Genomic DNA, 15992 nt, shown 5'->3' on the forward strand with positions numbered 1-15992 from the left:
CTCAGTTTCTGAAAAGCACAAAGATAGTGATGAGTGCCACAAAAAAGCACATAAAATTAGTAAGTCTCCTAAGAGTGGTGTTTGAAAAATATTCAGTAAATAAAAAATTAGGCTAAATATTTCACAAATTCAGAAAAAAAATATTAAATTAAATGAGCATCATGTTCATTGAACAAGACACAGGTCCTATGGAAAAAAAATAGATTGTGTTTATATAAAGTATGTAATGTGAAGTGTATGCACACTAAGGTCAAATTAAGGTTGCAAAGACAACCTTAATTTTAACATTTCCTAACTTTGAGTCCTTGAATATGAGAGCTTAATAATGTCGTTTTTACCTCCATCCCAGCCCTGTCTCTTACTCAATCCAGTTCCTTGCCAGGTTTTTTTGGGTTTTTTTTTTTTATTGCCTACTTAGTCTCTACTCAGGCTGAAAATCCAGTTCTTTTCCTCATTAGATTTAATTCCCCCTGGTTTCGCCTCCCATTTTCTGTGTGCCAATCTCTTTCCTCAAGCATCTTGTGCAATCTCACTGTCACTCTCTTCCACTCCAATCTCCTTGTCACGCCTGTACAGCAGCTCCTGATTATATCTGCTTCTGCTTCTCACTTCCTTATATGTCCCTAACTCCCTGATACTCAAACTTTAATTTCCTTGCCCAGCCATATCTAATCACTTGCTTACTGATCATCTGATCTCAGACTTCCCCCTACCTAAATGGCTCCTATTCCTACTCCAGATCCTAATTCCAATTTCCCCCTAATCCATCTCCAGCATTCTCTAGGGCACTCCAGGTGTATCTACTCATGTAATTAATTTGAAGCAATAAACTATGGAGCAGTCTGAGCTGGAGTAAACTACTCCTAGGCACAGCATCTACATGTACACTCAGGACAGAAGAAATTTGAACCAGGGCAGAGCAGTTTACTGCTCCCCGTGGTGGCACTGGGCAGAGGATGGGCTGGCTGGAGCATGAGGGTGCTGAAAGTGCAGAGCTGCGTGCTTAGGCAGCAGGCAGGATCTCGCCCCTTACTGACTGGGCTGACCAGGCACAATTTACACCCACAATCAACAGCTACATACACATTTAATCGCCATTAGCTGCCCCTCCACATAATGGTGGTGTTAATTAGTTTACTCTGTCGTAATGGGGTTTAACACAGACAAGTGTAAGGTGATGCACCTGGGGAGGAACAATCGGCACCATACATACAGGCTGGGGAACTCCCCTCTTGCCAGCACGGAGGTGGAAAAGGATCTGGGAGTCATTGTTGACTCCAGGATGAACATGAGTCGGCAATGTGGGGAGGCGGCTAGGAAGGCCAACTGCACCTTGTCGTGCATCCACAGATGCATCTCGAGCAGGTCCAAGGAGGTGATCCTCCCCCTCTATGCGGCACTGGTCAGGCCGCAGCTGGAGTACTGCGTCCAGTTCTGGGCGCCGCACTTTAAGAGGGATGTGGACAGCATCGAGAGGGTCCAGAGGAGGGCCACTCGTATGATCAAGGGACAGCAGGGTAGGTCCTATGAGGAAAGGTTGCGGGACCTGAACCTGTTCAGCCTTCAAAAGAGAAGGCTGAGGGGGGATCTTGTGGCCTGTTATAAACTGGTTAGGGGGGATCAGCAGGCGCTGGGGGAGTCCCTGTTCCCCCGAGCGCCGCAAGGAGTGACCAGGAACAATGGTCACAAGCTGGCGGAGGGAAGGTTTAAGTTGGACATCAGGAGGCGCTACTTCACGGTCAGGGCGGCTAGGGTCTGGAACCAGCTTCCAAGTGAGGTGGTGCAGGCTCCCACCCTGGGGGTTTTTAAGAGGAGGTTGGATGACAACCTTATTGGGGTCATTTGACCCCAGTGCTCTTCCTGCCATGGCAGGGGGTCGGACTAGATGATCTGCTCAGGTCCCTTCCGACCCTAGAAACTATGAAACTATGTAATAAAATAGCATGTGTATATGGTGATACTTTATGTTGCCGCTAATTAGTCTACTCCACAGTTAAGCACATGTGTAGACACAGCTTCCTTGTCCTAATCACTCCCTTGTGCAGGCCTGGTTCTTCACTCAAAATCAGGAAGCTCCTTTCTCCATGATGACTGGGCCCAATAAGGATATTACTGAATACACAGTGCTCAAAGTTCAATGTCTCATATCTGGACCCAACACAGCCTGTAGCAACTAAACTGCAATTACAACTTGAATCCCTCTCAGACTTATATATAGCATGGATAGAATTTCAGGGAATTTAGCTCCTAGAATGCAGTAAACCTCTACTGATAAAGTGTAGTTTGCACATACTCAGAGGATTCAAACTTTTATAATTTTTCAAAGGCTTTCTATTTATCAGAATTTGAGCAGATTTTCACAGGAATAGCAAGAGACATTTGATACATAGGCTGTCCTCTGGGAAATATCAACTCCACATTCCAAAGTATTTTCAAAGAATCCTGCCTATGTTTGTGGATATTCTCTGTCTTCAGTAAAATCTAAATAATAAACTTACAATAATTACTTTAAAAAAGATAAGAACATAACTATTAATCTGTAAATCTAAACCAACCATTCAAATTAAGTAACATTTCAGTTATTTCTTTAAAACACTTCCTTCTTCATACTGTTCCTGGTTTAGTAGGCACTGCAAAGATAAAAGATTCCATACCTCACAGAAATTTTACACCGTAAGTACATGGAGGCATATGGTTTCAAAGAACAAATTATTTTTATTTAATATATCTAAGGCCTTTTATGCCCTACAGTAAGCAATTATGATCTCTAACTTGGATACTGTGTTCAAAAATAGCTCAATACAGTATACACAATAATATACAATAATTATCCAATTGTCTGTACCATAGGACAGTATTTCTCAACAAATGCACTTAATTTTTGTTTATGACATGATAACACTTGGACTGCCCTTACAATTATTATTATTACAATTTTAAATGCAACAGACTGATCTTCAAAATTTCCAAAGAAAACAAAATCTCTCCAGTCTTCAACCCATATGGCTTCTGACTGGAAGAAAGGTAAAAAATATCAAGGTTTTGGATGGACAAGCATAAAAGGTGAACTCCATTACAGAAAATCCTCAAGTAAAAAGTACCCTCCTCCAGCAGGCCCTTCTCATTTATAAAGACAGTACTCCATCTCGAGATAAATTAAGATGCACACATTTCTACAGGGAACTAACTACAGAATAGGCACAGGATTCCTTATTCTGTGTGGCATACATCCAGATTTCAAGTGTTTTAATTAAAAGGTTAGAAAATGGGTTAAATTACCCTAATGATACAACAAGATTTCTGAAAAACACCTATCTCCTTATAATGAATATGCTACATGTGAAAGAAGTTAAATAAAAGAAAGTTCAATAGTAATAAAGAAGTTTCAGTATAATCAATGTTTTATGCTGAAATTGGCTGCCTGGGTAGGGCATATTTCCTGACTCCTCTTTGAAAAGTCCTTGCATTTATTTTAATGTAAGCAAATTCATTTTTGATTCTAGCAAAACCTGTTCTAAAGTCCTAATAGTGAAGAAGGTGTGGGGGAAAACACACAGGAACTTAAACTCCATTTCTCTTGTTCTGTCTGCCTTTCACTAAAGCTTTGGTTTCTCACACTGCACTACAAAGACCTGGGAAGCTTTTAGAACAAGTGGTTAGGCTCAAAGCACCCCTTGGAAAATGCTAGCTCTTAATTTTCACTTGTTTTTGACTATGGAAAAAATAGAGGATTTTTTTTTTGTTGCAAAGAACTCAGAGACCACAAAAGGTCAGAATGTTTTTAGTATTATGGATTCCTATATGAAATCTCTAGGCTTATCTTGTGTATTATGTTAGCACAACTAAGAGAACTAAAACTGCATGGCACCCTATGACACCCTTAAAAGAATCTTAAGGCACCCACAGGTACTGTGGCACGCAGGTTGAGAATCACCGTTTTAGAAAATAGGTGTAACATCAAACCATTTTCTAAACTGGCTGCAATAAGTAAAATTGTACGTATGTATGTATATAAGAAAACTAACTAAAATGTCAACATCTTTCTTAATTGATTCGCTTTTATATACACACCCTACATACAACCTATCAGGGCAGTCCTAGTGACCCACCATCATTTTTTATTAAACCTCTCATTCATTAGTATTCCACAAGCAGGAACCATAAAAACAGATTTGAAAAGGAAAACAGCAAGTCACTACTCATTAATTTATCAATTTGCCATGTGTTTGCATGTGCAGCTCAGCTTCCTACCTGCAGTACGTTTCCTGCTCATGGTGGGCTTTCACTGGAAAGTGCACCTTCCAAGAGATGCTCAAAGTTTGAGTTTTGAACCCATGCTCTATATTCTCCTAGGCTTCTCTAAAACTACCAGGACTGCAACAAGAATCCTCAATCTGCAAGACTCTTAGCAGCAACTTCAGTTCAACTCCTTACAGTAGCTCTGTGAGAAAGCGCACCCAGGGAACAGAATACAAAGTTACTAGATACAAACATAAGACTGCCATATAACATGAGACTCAAGTTTCATCTAACTCTAGTATCCTGCCTGATGGTGGCTAAGTGTCAGATGATTCAAGGCATAAGGAACAGTACTGGGACAACCTTCCCTTGTTCCTAACACATCAGGTCTCATCTTTGTAGGTAATAATTTAAGCATGGCCCATGACCTGAAACAGGGAAGTGAAATATCCAACACCTATACATGAGTGCAGAGGCTACTCCAACATGCTGGTATTCCATCGAGCAAGCTCTAGTTAAAGCACCCCCACCACCATTTTTAAGCAAAAGAATGCTGATACATGAGATGCAAGAGGATGCTGCCACACTCCAGCAGACTCAATTAATCAAGCAGACTGTATTAACTGAGTCTGCTCTTACATGCTAGAATACCAGTGCATCAGAGTAGCCTCTACACGCATGTATAAGTGCCAGATATTTCACTTCCTTACTTCAGGTCATAGGCCATGCTCCAACTATTACCGACAAAGATGAGACCCGATGTGTTAAAAGCTGCTCCAAATAAAGTTCTGCCCCCCACACCCCCAGGAACACATGTAAAAGTGCCCAACCTGGCCACAAAATGTGTTTTATTATTAATTATGATAATATGGATACTCATGTAAATGTCCAATTCCTTTTATAAATCTTGATAAAATCCGACTCAAGGACTTCTTGTGGCAGACAACTTCCTGAATAAAACTGTATATACAGTGAAAGTGTTTCCTTTTAACATTTTTTAATTTCCAGCATTTTATTTTCACCAATATTCCCTTTGAATTTTGTTACAAGATAAAACACAAGTTCCTAACTTAATTTCTCGACACCATTTATTATAATATGATTTTATCACATCTCATCTCATATATTTGATTGTAATTTCTTATGTCCCTGTATTACTGATTAAAACTTCTAGACTTCTAAACATCTTACAAATAGCCTTTTTTCTTCCTTAACAACATTAATAGAATATTTACAATATACATTTAAGTTTTAAGGAACAGGATCCTCTCACCTTCTCCTTTCAAAAACCAAACTGATTTACAGTAGTTGGAGATACCCAATTAACTCCATTACAACTTGGACTAGTGACAGGTTCATAATCCAATATCTCGCACACACCAGGGCAATAAATAAGTGCTTTATACTACTAAAGCCCTGAAGAACAGAGAACCCCTTTTCCAATGAGATAACAATTTCTACCGCCATAGTAAGTCAGAAGATACACAACCTTAAAAGTCAGAGCATTATAATTTATAGAAAGGCTGCTATTAGAAGCATCTAAAATGCATTAATTTTAATTTCTCTCCACCTCTGAGGTTTGTAAAATTGGTCTTACAGTCCAAGGGACCCTTTATCAACAAAAGGATAGAAAAATATCTAAATAATAGCTCACACGTTTGTAGAGCATTTTTCAATAAAATGTAGAATGATACAGTGCAAAGGTTTTGTCGTCACATCACAGATTAAACGTATATCCCAGATTTCAAAACTTCTGAGTAAAGCTACTATACCAAACTCACTCCAAGATGAGCTTTGTGTTACATGTGGTGGGTGTAATATAAACAAACCTTTCCAACTTAAATCCTTTATCCGATATCTTCTTGAAAAGCAAATGATTGAGGGCCTTGAGAAGGAACTATATTTTAATTATTAGGACATTAATCAACTCTACCTGAAATATGCCTCCAAATAAATATGCCACCAATTTCAAACTGTTTGATCACAACTTCAGTAAATTATCTGAGAAACGTTATTTTGGAGAAAAGAAATAGCTGACTTTTTTTTTTTTTGGAAAAAGGATTTTTAAAAAAAGCCCCAGTACTGTTGTAAAATATTTCACTTGATACAGAAAAATAAGATTTCATTGTAAGAAACCAGGAAATAACAATCAGTATCATGGGCAGATACAGTAAATTGAAAGAGACACCCAAAGAAAATTACTTGCAGAAAATTAAGTCAGTTTGTTTTAAATCCCCATCTAACATTTAAACTGCCATAGAGGGCAAGAGACTCAAATAGGAACTCTGAGAATTCAGCAAGAATTAATTGCATGTGCTTATCTGGAGGCAAAATCTTGGAATTTGGATTTTGTGTGTTAAATACTATGTTTTATCCCTATTACCATTGTAAAAATGACATAGCTGGAATGCATCAGCAATGGACACATTACAAGCAAAGAATCTGCATTTGTTGGCAATACTAAAGCCTAAACAGATTTGAGTTCTCAGTAAAAGCAGTAAGAGAGAAAAAGAAATAAAAAATAGTATTTTACTTGTATATTAAGTACATTCTAATGAATGTGTTCGGTAGACATGCATAGAAACCAGTGAAAGAGAAACGCAGAAACCTCTGTGCTGTTTTAAAAAGTCAACTGTCAGAAAATAAGCACACATTTTTAAAAACGAACAGTATTCAACTAGTTAAACAGTCATTTACCCACTGTGCACAGCCAATATTGGGTAACTTTTCTACCTACACTACAAAATGATAACATAATCCATACTTCTAGTTCCTAACACATTATAATCAAATAGGCCTTTTGAGGAATTATTGCCATCAGCCTCTCAATGTTAAATTTTAATAAGAAGATTTTAAATACAAATATTTCTTCTCAAGGGGCAGTGATGGCAAAAATATAAAAAGGTTTGGGGGTGAGGGGAAAAGAGGAAAACAGGAAGGGGAGAAAGTAGCCAAAGGGCTTTTTCTTACATCATCAACTCTTTTCAACTATCCATGATCATTCATTTTCCCTTTGAGACCATATCCCATAATAGCAGCAGTTTGTATTTTTCCAAGGTTCCACAAGAACTAAGTCACAAAGACAAGACAGGCAGTAATGGATTACCATCTGCACGGTACACCAGATGAGCTGTCACATGCAAGAGGTAATCAACTTTAATAAAAGAATTAATCCTTAGACTATACAGTGTATTGCAGTCAGTAAAGATTAGTATTTGGCAAAATATCCAAGTAGTAATATTATTTTAAGTGACTTATTTATTTGATGATAAAAAGAGAAAGGTTAAAAAGAAAATGCAACCTTAATCCCTTTAATCAACTATAGTTTTTTATTCCAACCTGTGGTCTTAACAGGCAAAATGTGGTAAAGTAAGCCATGCCGCTTTATGAACATAATTATTACATACCATGAGAATACTTTAAATATCAAAATAGTCGATGAACTTAAAACCATATCGTGGACTTAATTCTCCTTCCCATGCTAAGTTGTTCTGAAGGGAGGAAAGTGCAAGGACCTCATGACCTGCTTCCAGTACCGAAGGGTCAGGCGTAACCAACATCCTAGAGCTTAGGAGTTCAAAGGGAAAAAAAAGTGTAGTTCAGCTACCATTCATGCTGAAGAAAGCTTTTAGGTGTGGCAAGAGTGGAACAGCTATGCTGACACAGCACTGGCAATACTTGCTAAACAAGTATGGCAAGAGGTGCCACTCCAACTTTCTCACCAGGACGTCAAAAGTATTATGACTTTAAAAGGAATAGTACCTCTAGGCAGTGCCACTCTTCCCTCCCTACTGCTTAAGCTTTTAAAAACTGCAGTTGAGGCCCACGTTCATACCTCAATATACATTAGAAGTAAATTGATTTATATTTCAATATCAAAAAACACTTTAAAGTTGTGTGAAGTTCAAACTCATCTGAATTAAAACTGACCGACACGCATTTGGAAAAGCATTGTAAATTCCAGTCCAGCACTGAAGAAAACCAAGTAATGGAATAATGGTTAATTCCAAATAAAAAGCAAGACACATGCCAGTTGGTGTCTACTTACAGATAATTTTTCCATCTGTATTTATTCCAGGACTATTTGAATTTCCACCCAATGAATAATTAAGCTAGATAGGGTAATGCTTCCTATCCTAATGCTATCCATAACTACACTGTAACGATCTAAAGAAGATTACTGCCAACAACTATCAGTTCCGTTTCCTAAGAAATTCCCCACAAATTTGCCAATATTGATTCTGTCCTAGCATTATTTTTTTAATCTTCAAATTTAATTTAAAGGAACAAATACACAAAGTAGCTATCAGCTGTGGTAAAAAGGTATTTGGTTTACAGTTGTATACAACTAAACTGAAGCCACAAATTAAACACTTGTTCTTTTCTTTCTGAAGAAACCACCTAGATAACAATGGAATGAAAAGACCAATTAAGAGTGAAAACATGCTAGCAAGACGCACAAAAGATTATAGAGAAAGAAAAGACCTAAATCACTCGATTATATTTTTTGTCACTGCTTTTAAAACTATAGCTTCTGACAAGCAATTAATGAAACAGTGTTTATGTATCTTGGTTTCATTCTTACTTATTCCCTTTGAATATACATGAAATATACCAAATCTGCCTATAGTCCACAATAAAGTTTTCATCTAAAAGAATAAAAGTCCAAAGAAAGTAATACAGGGTCCCTAGAAAAAAAGTTTTGTTGGGGGGTTTTGGTTTGTTTGGGTTTTTTTGCTTCTTAAGTATACATCCAGGTTTGCATAACTATCCACTATTTTGTTCTGGAACATTTAGAAACCAAAATGCCCTTAACCAACAGTAGATGTTAGCAAGAATAAAAAAATTGAAATTAAGCACTTGAAATTAAATAACCAAAATAAAATCAACTATCTTTTCTAAATGATCTAAAACTAAAGCATAAGGAAAGATGAACACAAATTAGAATTCAGTTTTGCTCAGTATATTTTTTACTGAAAGTTAAAGTTCCAGGGTTAATGACACTATTCTGCCATCACTGTAGACCTGACTGCCAGAACTTGAAAGCAACTGACACTATCTTCCTAACCTCAATCTCACATTCCTCAAATATGAAGGAAAACAAGGGAATATCAAACTAGATGCAACTGGTTAAAATACATTTCAAAACTAGCCACCTTTTGTGCTGTTGAGAAGATAAAGATTACAGTAAAACACCTCTTAATATGCACCAAAGATTTAAGGCAGCTGCACGCAAGCAACTTGTTCCAGTAAGTTCTTTACCCTATATCCAGGTATCAAGGATAAAAGAAAGGGAAAGAGAATGAACACAAATGTTCCTCAGTAGGCTTCCTGGTTAGGTCCTATAATCTCTTTATTATTCAACCTTAGCCTTCTACATTCCAGGAACAAATTTTGACCATATTTTTAAAATGAAATATTGACAAGAAGGTGTGACTATTAATTAGAGACACCACATAATTAGCAACAACAAATCCACTTACTTTTTTCTCCTTCTCATGATGTTTATCCTGAGAGTGAGAGGAAGAATCACTTAAACTTTGATCATATGACCTATTAGATCCCCGTTTGCTCTTTTTCTAAAAAGAGAAAGTATATTTACGTACGTGAAAAGGAACTATTTTAATGAAGGAAAGGTATAAAGTATTTCAAGTGACAAAATGCCTTACTGCTTGACTCATGAAAAACTAGCAAAAATGACGGACAAAGTCAACAGAACCATCCAAAACACAGCAGAATAAAACCTACTCTTTAATTTAACATTAGAAATTTATAATTTGCAAACATTTTTTCCACCAACAAAGAGCCTGTACACCATCCTTTAACAATAATGACCTATACCAAGATAAGTTGTCAGAAGATGAGAATGTAAACAAAACAAAGATTCTTCTCAAGTAAATATCATGTTAAACCATGGTGCTGACACTGCCATTAATTTTATACGTAGCACGGGAGGAGATGCATACTTGAGGCACGCTTGCTTGCTTCAAGTGCATTGTCAGGAGCCAGCCTGCTGACTTTGTAATTTATCACCCAGATAAATTAGGTGCCTGCAGTTTCTTACCAGTTATGAAACCAAAGTTAAAAAAATAATTTTAAGAATAGTATACAAGGATGTCAGGGCCAAATCTATGTTTTCACTAGTTACAGACACTATTAAGTATATTACTACAATACCTGTAAGTCCTACTCAAGGACCAAGACAACCCCCCTACTTTGCTGTGGTAAAAGTCACCTAAAATTTCTGGAATATCATATTATGACCCAGATGGCTTTATAAATATACTACAGAAAACAATCAATAGCTCTCAATGTTAAAACTACACATGTACTATCATACATAATACGGTAAAATGAAAAAACTACATTTTTCTAGGCATTAGTGACAATTATGGCATCACTTTCAGCCCATCAGAAAACTTCATGTGGCCTACATTCTCTAGCTCTTTTTCCTTTTTTCACAATTGGTCTTTGTGTTGCAGTCTCTAAGTGGAAAATTATAGAGTTAAATAGTAACATTTAAAATATGGTAGATGTGTTTTGTTTTTCATAAAAGAACTACTCATGTAATATCAACATCAATTTATCTCCAATCACATTTACATGAAAGTAGTAATACCAAATTCAATTGCTATATCCATGAATCAAGTCAGGGCTCATTCTCACTACTTTAAAAGCTTCATTTATTTTTACTTGAGTCCCAAGTTTAATACACATTGAAGGTAATGCACTTCTGTTTTTCCACAAAATAAGCTTGTTGGGTAAGTCCTATGCCCTGCTGATCTTGATGAATTCACTTTGTGGTAAAACTTGAAGTTTCTTGATTTCACTGTTTTTACCTTGCGATAGCCAACAGGTATTAGTTGCCACAAGACAGAAGTCTCAACATTTTTTGCAGCAAGACCTTTAGCAGTGAATTTAAACAGGTTAATATTTTTCTGAACACACACATACATACCATACATGCACATACACTGAACATTAACAGGTATGTAGAACTAGCAAATCAGTGACTGGAAGGGGTAATGACTCAAAGAGCCCAATCCAAAATCCACTGAAAACAAATGCAGTGTTTTCCACTGATTTCAGAGAAATTTGAATCAGCCCTGAAAGAATTCCCTTGATGTAGGACAAAAGCAAACAGCCAGGGGCTTCAGCTGGCTGTTAGAGCAACTGGAACAATGCTAAAAGAAGAACAGAAGGAAGAGAGAAGGAACTGGGGACTAATGCATCTTTCACTACACGGGTGCCAAAAGGAAAGATTTCTTAGGTACTTCCAAAAGAAAATCCACGTCTGGTGGCCAACTAATCAAATTAGAAGAAGGAAACGTTACAGGAACTTAATACAATAAGAAAGTCATTTTGAATAATTAAAGTCTATTACCAAGTTTAAAAAAAAAAGACATCTGTCTAAACAGGATCCCTATTTTTCTCTGACAGAGATAATATATTTCAAAGTAGCCATTTATAATACTGTAATCCATTCAGGTAGTATTTTATAATCATTAATTTAATGAAGAACAAACACTTTTCATGCTTTGTCTAATTTTTATTCACTTTTTAATATGATGTACACCTTAACCTACATAAAACACTATTTTAAAATGTTATTAGTAACTCAGTCATTGAGTGAAAATTAAAATTGGTGTCATTTCCTTACCAGTTTACTAAAATGGTATTTACAGTAGCCACAGTACTGGACATTATCTGCACCATTGCCCTCTTCTTCACAAAGCAGTCCTGCAAACTGAGCACTGGGGGGGGAAAAAATTAAAAAAAAAGATCAAGATCATTCAAGACAAATTATTTTTTTCAAATGATATTGTATCCAAATGATCTCATTTCCAAAGATATAAGTTACTCTCAAAGTAATGCAGACACCTTTTACAACTCTCTCACTAGCCACTCAAGAAAGGCACACATACTTATACATCTACTTTAAGCCTTTGGGAGCTGCTAGTTGCCAAACATTTGGGGAAGAGAGAAATTCAAGCAACTTAAATGAAACTTCCTTTTCAAAACCTTTCTAAACTAAAGAATAAAAAATTCAATAGACCCCCTGCAGGAAACTATTCAAGAGTCAGACCTGTCCTCTTCTGAGCTGACAATAAAATTACATTAATAAAATTATTTTAAATAAAACCAAAAAGTAATGTAAACCAACAATATATGGCTTGGTTTGTTAAGCTGGACAATGTCAGGTTAATTTAAAAATGAATAAGACTCCTTGCTTGCATTAATAATACCTTACTCTATTAAATTTTAAAATCAAATCTACTTTTCAGCATTTGTACTACCGATTTATCTTATACAATCAACTTGGAACTTGAAAATCAACTATTCAGTTTCATTTTCCACTTCTCTTTCATTAAACTCAGTGATACAATTTTACAGTTAAAATGCTGCAAGGAAATGTGTAAATAAAACCAAAATCCCACACTTTTCAAATTGAAAGAAGAAAACAGTATCTTCTCTTAACATATTATGATCTTATCCTACACTTCCCGCTCCCCCAAATAAATGTATGCCCTTAACAAGTAAAGGCACAAAATATTACTTGGAGCCAAGTTTTACTATGCTCAATTTAACATATTAAAATATTTAGATTGATTCTAATCCCACTTTTCTCTTTTGGAGCTTTTTTTATCAACCCAATGCTCACAAAATTAGCTTTACATCTATTTTGTCAAGCTAGTGCATATTACTGCACATTCCTTCAATTTTACTAATATTATGGGTGTCCCTCTACTCTCAAATGTACGTAATACTAACCCTTTGACTAGGTATCATGCTATGTTGCATGAATCTATTTCACATCAAGTTACAACACACCAAAAAGCGTAAGAATTAAGATGAATATTTTGGGGCTTTTTTCTTTATGGCAGCCTTAAAATTTGAAACTTGGAAGTTGGAGAGGAAAAGAGAGAGAGAGAGAGAGAGAAAGAAAGAGAGAGAGAGAGAGAGAGAGAGGATGACAATGGAAGAGTAATTAGCGGTAGACAATATAACTAAACACTTATGCAAGTGAAAAGCTTTAGACATGCAAGTAGTCCCTGTAAGAGTTTAATGGGTCTACTTGCATGGTTAAAGGTAGTCATGTTTAAATATTTTCAGGGGTAAGTCTATTATTTTTATGATCAAAGAAAACTTAAAATTGACTCTTTGCTGTAATAGAAGGGTGCTTACAGAAAAATGTAAAACTGAAACATTCTGCTCGTTTTTAGCTCAGTACAATTGCACATATATGTTTGATCCTGTCACTGACTATGTATAGAGATGCATAGAGACACATGGAAATCAGGGCCTAACCAGAGTAAATTGTAAGATAAAAGGCCTTAATGTCTTTCCATGAACCATTCAAATATCAAAGTTTGCCCTGAAGAAAGAGAAAAAAAAGCATAATTCCATTTAGATAAGTTAGTAAACGACATTTCCTAGATCTGACAAATATCACACTTGCACTGTAGACTGGCACAAAAAGACAAGTGACAAATGCTGAAACATAATGCTGCACTGTTAAAAGAAGGAAAATGCCAAGGAATTCACATCTAAACAATATGTTACAATACAGTAGGCTTATCTGAATTTAAAAAGCCCCAAATATTTACAATACAAGTTCCAGAACATTTTAGGTTGATTTTATTGAATTTTGTTGTGTATTTTAGCAAGTTATACACAAGTTATCTTTTTGTTCTTGGAACTGGCTCAAGGTAAAAGCTCAAACAAGCTAAATTAAAAGGAGAAACAATTGTTTCTTTCAGACATACACTGAAATATTTCTAGCATCTTATAAAAAGCTGGCTGACATGGACCAATAAAACTTATTTATGAAATGTAGTATTGCCCTACCAAATTTGCCATATTTATGTATATTTACTCCTCCATGAAAAATGGCACATATTGCAATAATACATAAAGCATTAAGCCTTCATTCCCACTTGGCCTACATCTCTACTGAAGTCCCCGCAGCTTGTGTAGACACACTCAAACTAGCTATCTTGGGTACTAGTTTGGATACTGTTAGCTGTACTCATATGAAACAGCATGGGGTAACCACACAGTGATTCACCTGGCCTCTTAAGACAAGTTTGCAGCCCACTCTGAATACCATGTTATCATGACTTAATTGTCTGCAGTACCCAAACAAGTTACCATATTTATTTCAATTATAAGACAATGTTTCCCCACCCCCCATAAGCTTGGTGGAAAAAGCTCTTCATCTTATATTTGCATACCAGCAACCCCCCACTCCTTTAAATACACTGGCTATCATAAAACTGCTGCTAGAAGCAGCATGTGCTCAGTCATGGAAACTGACTATGAAGTTGACTGAATACAACCCATGCTGAGCATGCCCATAAAACATATAGCCCATATTAGGCAAACACACTGATGGGAACCTTTTTGTTTTGTTTTGTTTTTTGTGTGACCCTTAAAAAACGGGCCATTGCTCCCCCAGGAGGGAATGAGCACTACAATACCAGGCCAGCACTCTGGAGGTACTACAATACCTGGTCAGCACTTGGGAGAAGCTAAACACCCTCCCTGGTAGCAAAAAATGCTGATGTGAGAAGTGTGTGAATGTGTATGCCCCTTAAAAAAAAGGCAGTTTCCCCCCAGGGAGGGAATGAACACTGGGCCTAGAGGTACTGCAATACCAGGCCAGCACTGAGGAGAGGCCAGACATCTTCCCCTGGTGGCAAAAAATGCTGACGGCAAAAGTGTAGGTGTGTGCGCAGTTGTTGCCCCAGGGGGGAATAAGCACCCAGCCTGGAGGTACTGCAGTGCCAGGCCAACATCATAAAGGCCAGAGCCAGGCCTGACATCTTCCCCTTGATACCAAAAATGCTAATTTGATTTTTAACCAAAAGGCCTTTTTTTTTTTTTTTTAAAGAATTTTTTCACGTTCCAGGCCAAATCAGTCAAATCAAATCCAAATCCATGAGTCAGTCCAGAACCATAAGTGGCCCTACAACGAGCAAACCTCCTCCAACCCCACCAGGGGCTTCAGATATTTCCAGCATCTTTTGGCAGGCATCCTACATGCAGGCCCCAGCCTGGAGACTTGGGGTTCAGATGCCCCCAAGTTTTGCCTGCCCTTAGCCATATATGGCTGCAGAAGCAATCTAGGGAGGAGCCTCCTATTTCCATAAAATGGGCATTAGGCCCCAACACCTCAGCGGGTACTAAACCAGCCCAGAAGAACAGTTATCCCCAGGAACACTTAAGGAAAACTGCCTTCTTGGACCCAGATACATGGTGTTTCCCCTATCAGGGAAAGGCCAACCAAAAGGATAAGTCAGTACAGCTCAGCTGAATAAGATGCAATGCCCATTGTGTTCAGTACCCCTCAGCACCAACTCTTTTTCAAGTCATGGTAAGCCACTACATCGAATACATTTAAATTTTCCTTTCATTCTCAAAGCTGAGCAGTGCCTTTCTTTCCCATTTCCAATTATTCCTGTTTCTTCACAAACCTTAAATGTCTGGCAAACACTACCAAAATTTTATGCAGCTGAGAGGCTCTGTCACCCCCTCTCTCGGCCTGTCACATGTGATCAAAGTACCCTTCTACGGGGTAGAAGCAGACCAGGCATCCCTGAACTTGATCTGCATATACATTTTGGAGGGTCTGAGAACGTGACATAAGAATATCTAGTTCCAGTCATGAGTGAGCAAGGGGCTAATTAGTATGTGGATACTTTGGGGGGCAGAGGGATGGTACCTGGGGTACACACACACACACACACACA

The 15992-nt window shown here is 37.2% G+C and overlaps 1 protein-coding gene across 5 annotated transcripts in view; it reads right to left on the minus strand.

Annotated features, from left to right (window-relative positions):
- Positions 1–15992, minus strand: part of MLLT10 (myeloid/lymphoid or mixed-lineage leukemia; translocated to, 10) — a 320600-nt gene that overhangs the window by 199672 nt on the left and 104936 nt on the right. For 4 of the 5 annotated variants that reach the window (XM_019508311.1, XM_019508310.1, XM_019508313.1 and 1 more), the window contains one exon: positions 11900–11993. In XM_019508311.1, coding sequence (XP_019363856.1) covers positions 11900–11993 — 94 coding nt within the window. Of the gene's footprint in view, positions 1–9722; positions 9819–11899; positions 11994–15992 lie in introns of all 5 variants that reach the window. The other variant, XM_019508315.1, reaches the window with a different exon arrangement.

Source organism: Gavialis gangeticus, unplaced genomic scaffold, assembly GCF_001723915.1.
Source record: "Gavialis gangeticus isolate Ggan-Ray unplaced genomic scaffold, GavGan_comp1, whole genome shotgun sequence".
NCBI lineage: Eukaryota > Metazoa > Chordata > Crocodylia > Gavialidae > Gavialis > Gavialis gangeticus.